The sequence below is a fragment of the Xiphophorus hellerii genome, chromosome 16 (genome assembly GCF_003331165.1).
Source record: "Xiphophorus hellerii strain 12219 chromosome 16, Xiphophorus_hellerii-4.1, whole genome shotgun sequence".
Classification (NCBI taxonomy): Eukaryota; Metazoa; Chordata; class Actinopteri; order Cyprinodontiformes; family Poeciliidae; genus Xiphophorus; species Xiphophorus hellerii.
In genome coordinates, this window is record NC_045687.1 from 9,697,489 (window position 1) to 9,704,909 (window position 7,421).

General features: G+C 37.5%; 2 protein-coding genes across 2 annotated transcripts; both read left to right on the top strand.

Moving 5' to 3' along the window:
• The first annotated feature begins 340 nt into the window (after nt 1-340).
• soul5 (heme-binding protein soul5) lies at nt 341-2,316 on the top strand. The gene is made up of 7 exons (XM_032588421.1): nt 341-464; nt 561-620; nt 737-818; nt 1,030-1,150; nt 1,578-1,714; nt 1,799-1,962; nt 2,056-2,316. Coding segments are annotated over exons 1-7 (657 nt in total). The 5' UTR covers nt 341-462; the 3' UTR covers nt 2,147-2,316.
• Nucleotides 2,317-3,716: 1,400 nt separating this feature from the next.
• On the top strand, nt 3,717-7,330 carry nr5a5 (nuclear receptor subfamily 5, group A, member 5). The gene is made up of 7 exons (XM_032588398.1): nt 3,717-4,052; nt 4,480-4,595; nt 4,711-4,852; nt 5,597-6,318; nt 6,428-6,547; nt 6,638-6,785; nt 6,905-7,330. The coding sequence occupies exons 1-7, from the start codon at nt 3,953-3,955 to the stop codon at nt 7,150-7,152; spliced, it is 1,596 nt and encodes a 531-aa protein (XP_032444289.1). The 5' UTR covers nt 3,717-3,952; the 3' UTR covers nt 7,153-7,330.
• Nucleotides 7,331-7,421: the final 91 nt, after the last annotated feature.

The window sequence follows — 7,421 nt, forward strand, 5'->3', positions numbered from 1 at the left end:
AGAAAAAGTCAATTTTCGTGTTAGTCGAAAGAGAGAATTATTGTTTCTGGTTCAGTAACCCGTCCGCCTACATCACTGCATGTATACACATGATGTTACAGTTAAGGTTACAGTTGCTGACCTTTGTGTCATGTTGTCTGAAGTGAAGCAAAACACTTTCTTCAACAATATGGGAGTTGTAATTAAATTATACAAAATCTATCCGTTATTATTACATCAGTTGGTGTGACATAAATATATTACAAAAGGTGAGGTTATATAAGTGAGACAGCAAGTATTCCCACATTCTTTTGCTTCTGTGGAGATTTTCTCACATGTCCTGCCTCTCTGTTGTCTGGACTGTATTAGGAGTTCAGGGAGGAGCCTGTTTTCCTTTCATAACCAGAAGGGAATAAATGCTTGCTTTGGGTCAGTGAGGGGAGATTACTCTTTGAGATGCTGAGAACTCGACAGTGAGCAGCAATGTAAGTAGACGTTCATTTTAACTTACATTCTTGGTGAACAGAAATGCAAGTTCAATTTAATAACAATGAAACAAACGCTCTACATTTGTGTGTCAGGATTTGTTTTTCAGGTCTTCTGGGTCTTCTGCTGGTTCTAAATGCTGAGGCCAGAGTTGGGTATGAAAAATTAACTTACTGACACTTTTACTCAGCATGTGGTATGAGTAGATGTTACTTTAACATTTCCTTGTGAATGCATACAAGAGAATATTATGTATGTTTTGACTTTACAGAGACTCCTCCCAGCTGGAGTTCTGCAATGAGACAGAGCAGTGCCTGCTGTTTGACTTGATTTGCAAGAACTCCGTATATGAGGCGAGTGTCTACAAGAACAAATAAATGAAAATAAAAACGGTTTATATTTGCTTGGACGTGCCTATTTCTTGTCTAAATCTGTTAATTCTTGAAGGGTTTGCAGGGGCTAGAGCCTATCTCCATCAGTATTCGAGGGAGAATGTTCCTGAGAATGACATGAAATAATTGCATTAATAATAATAATAAAAATAATAATAATAATAATTTTCAGGTGCGGCATTATGACTCTGTGAAATGGGTTACAACTAATTACACCACCTTCTCTATGGAATTTATGATGGTACCAGCGTTTTGGAAGTTATACAAGTACATCACCGGTGAAAATGAAGCAAGTTAGTATGTGATTTGATGCTACCATTTTTTTTCACTCACTTTTTTTTTTTACAGCTATTTCTGTGGGGAAAAAAATACATTTAGTAATTAAAATTCCACACAGTGTGACCTATAAGCACAACCACAAAGGCAATACTGTTTATTATAAACTAAAGAACAGACTTTAATAGCCTGTAGAAATAATTTGGTCTCAATTCTTCACTGTCTTTCATTCAAAACTTGACTGCCAATTTAAAAAACAAAAATAAGGTAAATGTCTTGATTAGTAATACTGAAATACTGTGGTCCTATGCTTTGCTCTTTATTAAAATGGTCTTCATCTAAATGTGGAATTTTATTTATCCAATTGCCATGTGTATCGACAGTGTGTGCATATTTTCTTTTTGGTACACAAATTCTGTTTGCAATATTTCTGTTCCCTTGCAGGCCAAAACATCCCTATGACCGCTCCAGTTCTGATGGGAATGCCTGAAAAGAGCATTTTGAGGATGGATGTCTTCACAATGAGTTTCTTGCTGCCAGCAGAATATCAGATGGATCCACCAAAACCTACTAATGATGATGTAAACTTTGTTATAAAACTTGAATCTTTTTCTCTGAGATCTGCTTTTGCTTTCTGCAAATAAAACATTTTTGCTAATTTGCAGGTTTACATCCAAGAAACGCCTGCTATGAATGTCTATGTAATCGACTATGACTCCTACATGAACACCTTGTCTGACAATAAGTACTCCAAGAAACTGTCGAAAGCTCTTGACTCTGCCAAAGCACAGTACAGGAAAGGATTCCACTTCGCAGCTGGATATGACAGGTGATAAAATGATAACTGGCACAAATGCTTAAAACAACCCCAGTATGTTGAAGTCATATTCTAATATCTCTGTGTGTTTTTATGTTCTTGTAGTCCAAAGCCCAAGAAAAAGAGACACTGTGAGGTGTGGTACGTTGTTGAGGGGGATCCAGTGTGTGATCCAGTTCTTCAACCATTTGCATAGTTTACTGAACACAATGCATGTGCTGTAGCTGAACTTTGCTTAAAATTGAACATAAACCCTGTTTGAACACACAGATAACAAAGCCATGATTATAAGGGTTTTGTAATGTTTTTGTGTGTTTGCTTTCAATTTTTTGTTGTTGAAAAATAAAGTAGTTTTTGCAGCAATCATTCTGTTTCTTTATTTATCTATATGTGAATAATAGATCTTTGTACATGTAAGTAAACTAAAGCTTTGCACATCTGCACCAGTAGATGGCACTAATGGTAACTAAATCTTGAAAGAACTGATACAAAAATTGGTCAAGTTTTGATTTCATAAAAACTTGACCAATTTTATGAAAGCTATGTTTATACTACCTCAAGCTAAACATGTAGTTTAAAATGAGCAAATAAAGAACTTAGCATGCAATGTTGTATAATATTTGAAAGTATCCATGGTAACCATACACCTTAGCTGCGGTTATGGCTTGACTTAGACGTCACTGTGTGACTGGGTCAGTTTGTGTTAATTGTTTTTTAGCTGTATCTTATCACCACTGTCTGGAAGGCTAAGATAATACATACAGGTTTTATTGCATAACCTGTTGTACACTGTATTGTAATAATGCATGTATTATTTGCAAATTGGAGACTTGTTCAATTTTAGCTAGCCATAAAAAGCAATGGATTAATTTTACAAACCTCAGTTTATGAATTAACTGCAGTACTAGAGACCATAGCTTTATTTTTGCAATATTACTACTATGCAGGACAAAGTATATACCTTTTATTTATTTACCTCAAATAAATAATTATAACTATGCAGTTTTCCATAAATACTTTCAATTGCATTACAGCAGATTGAAGCAGTTGACATTATTTTCACTAAATTTAAGTGTTTCATGTTCAATAGAAATAAAAAACATACAGCTGGCAGTGCAATAGACAATTATTACCAGGTTTGTTTTTTGTTTGTTGTTATTTTTAATTTTTTTGCAGAAATTGATAGCTATGCAACAGCTAAACTAATGTTGACTGTTTTGAATAACAAAAAACAGAAAGGTGGAAAATTATGTATTCATCTGTAAGTGAGCTATTCTATAATGATATTGTGAATGGTAATACATAATCACATTTATCATCATTGTTGGTGATATTTAGAAATAATTCCACTTTCACCCTGAAACCCAATAACAATTATAGAAAAGGAAGAAGCTGAGAATCAAGCAAGCAAGAAGAAAACTGAACCCACATATTGGGCAATCTTTTTGCAGTATTATTAAAATGTTAATATTCAGCACAATTTGGAGATTTAGTAATTTAATCATCGTTTTTAAACAGGATAAATGTTAAAGTATGTTTTGGAAAGGAGGTGTGCTTTTCACAATTAGCAAACCTTAAAATAAGAATACAAGAGAATCTAAAGTCAAATCTGCATGTTTGTAGTTTAGCAGTGGTCCTGTTTGCTCTTTAATGGACTCTTATCTTATCTGCTGGGATTCAGATTGGTTCAGTGATCCAGAAGTGATTTCACTTCAGTAAGATTCCAGCAGGTGGCTATCTGTCCCCCATGAAGGGGTTGGCGGGCTAGCTTGCTTCCTGATATACTGACTGGTTAGGAGTGCCAGTCAGGAGAGGTTTTATGACACCCACTATGGACCAAAGTCCAAATGTGGGCCTCCAACAGTTGTCAGTCCATCAGAGCTGTTGGGCCTGACCACCGCCTGGCTTTTCTCTGGCTCTCCTGCTGTGACTGTCTTGTCTCTTGGTCATTGCAACAATGAAGATCAAACTAAGCTGACTGTAGCATTCATGTCCCAAGAAGATGGACATACCTGGTTATTACACACAACAGCCCCAGCCTCCTGCCCATTTCTCTGGTAGCCATCCAGAGGATTTGTTAACCCAGGAGGGTTCATCAACATGTGAGTACGGCATGGATTGCAAAGTGAAACTTTTTAAAAATTTGTTAAAACATTTTTTATGATAATACTTTTTGTAAAATGTACATGTGCTGTTGGCAAGGCAATGACTCCTTGCAGAGGAAAAAATAATAACTTTAAACGACTTTAGATTCAGAAATTTATGTGGGACACTTTTCATTCACTACACATGGTGTAGGCAGAAATTATGTAAGGGTCATGCATGTTATCAAAGTCGAACAAATCTAGATGAGTGATAAGATACTTTCTGCAGTGGAGGGATGGTCCTGTAATATCCTTTGTCTGCTCAATAGCTGAGCAATAAACCCCATTTTATGTGAGCGGTATTGATCTTAATACATTTCCTTACCCATAAGTATGTGTCAAAAATTTAATCACACATTTTGATATATCTACTGTCTTTTGGTAGCTCAGGAACAAAAGACTGAGGCAGACAGTCGGTCAGAGTCAGAGGAGAGCTGTCCGGTTTGTGGTGACAAGGTGTCAGGATACCACTATGGACTGCTTACCTGTGAGAGTTGCAAGGTATGGAATAAGTTGTTGATATGTGGTCCTTCTGTGATTATGGAGACCCAGATTCATTTAGGTTTTGCCCCCTCAGACAGAATCAACATACTAGCAGCATTTCTTTCTCACACAGGGCTTCTTCAAACGCTCAGTGCAGAATAACAAGCATTATACCTGTTCAGAGCAACAGCGCTGCCCAATGAACCTGTCCCAAAGAAAACGTTGTCCTTTCTGCCGCTTCCAGAAGTGTCTGGCTGTAGGCATGAGAAAAGAAGGTATATAATCTCTCAACACTTTTGATGTAATTCTGCTTCTTTGTCACATCCACTGCTGTGAAAAAGCATCATTAGACATCTTCTGCAGGGATTTTATCACACTTAAATGTTTCATGTCAATTACACTGAAAAATTATACTGAAAAATGTATTATAATTAAAAGGTATATCAATTAGCAGTTTTCAAATTAGGATTTTATCTATCAATGGAAAAATGCCTTCCAAAACCAATACATATTTGTTTTTCTTTGCAAAAAAAAACAAATATGGTTGCCTCTATTGTTAAATTATAAATTAATTTTTCTTAAAGGTGGTATTCATGATTCCACAAAAGAAAAAAAAACTGAGCAACATCTATTGGGCTGATCTGCTGTTCTAGATACCTTATTCTCTTAATAATTCAAATTGTCATTAGAATTAGTCCTTTGTATTAACTCAATATTATGATATATCTGAAACCCTTAAGTGTGACTAAAAAAACAGAAAAAGAAAAAGAAAATACCTCTTGAAAGGAGGAAATCCTATTTTCATGACAGAGCAAATGTCCATCTCTTCCTTATGAAACTAATTCTAGATTTGGCTAAATTGGCAAAATTTCAATACAGGAAATTTGTAAATGTGGGTCAAATATTATATGTTATTCCACTTGGGCCCCAAGTAATGTTATTTATTTATTTATTTTTGCCAAAGATGTTACAAGTGTTGGTGTCAAACCCTTTTAATTATGACTTCTTTTTGCCTTCAGCTGTAAGAGCAGATCGTATGAGAGGTGGCAGGAATAAGTTTGGGCCTCTGTACAGACGCGACAGGCAGATGAAACAGCAAAAGGCAAACACAGATCCCTACAGGATTAAAATGGAAACAAGGCAAACGCCTGGTCCCCAATCTCCAAATGACCATCAAACAAGCGGCCCAACAAGCAATACATCATCTTCAGCTGCTTTTCATCTATCCCACATTATGTATCCGTCTGGGATGGAGCAAAGTTGTCAACCCATGCCTCTGGACTGTACCATGAACAATCATAGAGGGCTATCACCTCCATCCATGCCTTTCCGTGGACTTTGTTGTAGTTTCCCTGAATACTCACAGGATAAAGGGGAACCCAGCTTCAGCTGCAATCCCATTCCCACACACTTTTCAGTCCACACATTCACACCAACACGCACACCAACATCTTCCCCCGGCTCCACACCAAGCTCAGCACCTGCTATTTCCCAGGCTGGTACTCAGACAACACCTCCACCAACCACTCCTTCTCCCAACTTCCTTATCCAGCTCCTGGAGGGTGAACAAGATGAGGGTCAGCTATGCACCAAAGTCTTGGCTAGTCTGCAAAGAGAGCAGGCCAATCGAGGGAAGCATGACTGCCTAAATACATTCAGCATCATGTGCAAAATAGCTGACCAGACTCTGTTTGGACTTGTGGAGTGGGCCAGAAACAGCAATCTCTTTAAAGAGCTCAAGGTAAGGAAATTCTGCTACACTACCAGTCAGCAGCAGGATAAGATCTACGCAGTTTCTAGAGTTCAAGGGTTTTAGTCTTTTACTTTACACACCTTGGTGCTTCTGATAGGTGGATGATCAGATGTCGCTGCTGCAAAGCTGTTGGAGTGAGCTGCTGGTCCTAGACCACCTCTGCAGACAAGTCACTCATGGAAAAGAAGGTTGTATTTATCTGGTCACAGGTCAACAGGTTAAGTATTAGACACTTATCTGTACAGATTTAGAGGTATGTTTAATTTCATCATTCACACACTTATTACTGTGATTCATTGTGATGCAGATTGATGTGTCAACCATTATGTCCCAGGCTGGACCAACGTTAAGTAGTTTAGTATCAAGAACCCAAGACCTTGTTTTCAAACTTAAGGCACTCCAGTTTGACAGACACGAGTTTGTTTGTCTTAAATACCTTGTCCTGTTCAATCCAGGTTAGTGTTCTTAATTCAATAGTTGTTAAAGTCAAGTATCTACCTTATTTTTGATCTGTCATTAATGCAGTTGCTATTAGTGTTCAACCCATTTTTTGTGCTTTTTTTAAACGCATCAGATGTGAAATCAGTCCAGAACCGCAGACAAGTAGAGCAAACCCAGGAGAGGGTGAACAGAGCTCTGATGGAACATACCCAGCAGAGCCACCCGGGACACTCGGACAAGTTTGGGCAGTTGCTTCTTCGGCTCCCAGAAGTGCGCAGCATTAGCTTGCAAGTTGAGCACTATTTGTACCAGCGTCACCTTCTTGGAGATTTACCCTGCAACTCTCTACTTGCGGAGATGCTGCACGCTAAGCACAACTAGGAGGGTGTTGAAGTTTGAAAAATTATCACCTTCAAAGATGTTCTAAGATGAAGATGGGTCATGCTATGAGGTTTCTTTATCAGTGTTAAACTAGGACCCAGGTGTCATCTTATTTCATGTAAACAGGAAAAGCAAAACTGTTCCAACAAAAGCAATAAAATGCATTCAGTAAAGTCAAGCAATTTTGTGTCTAATAACTTTTGTAAATATAAAATAAAAATGTGTTAGTCACTCTCACTCTGCGGTATATCTTTTCAAAGAAGGTATCT

Bases quoted from the DNA above. Each gene is read 5' to 3' on its own strand.
- soul5 (XM_032588421.1), top strand. The intron at 621-736 runs GTATGAAAAATT...TTGACTTTACAG, and splicing joins AATGCTGAGGCCAGAGTTGG to AGACTCCTCCCAGCTGGAGT. The intron at 1,715-1,798 runs GTAAACTTTGTT...GCTAATTTGCAG, and splicing joins CAAAACCTACTAATGATGAT to GTTTACATCCAAGAAACGCC.
- nr5a5 (XM_032588398.1), top strand. From the start codon at position 3,953: ATGGACATACCTGGTTATTACACACAACAGCCCCAGCCTCCTGCCCAT. The intron at 4,053-4,479 runs GTGAGTACGGCA...GTCTTTTGGTAG, and splicing joins CCAGGAGGGTTCATCAACAT to CTCAGGAACAAAAGACTGAG. The intron at 4,596-4,710 runs GTATGGAATAAG...TTTCTCACACAG, and splicing joins TTACCTGTGAGAGTTGCAAG to GGCTTCTTCAAACGCTCAGT.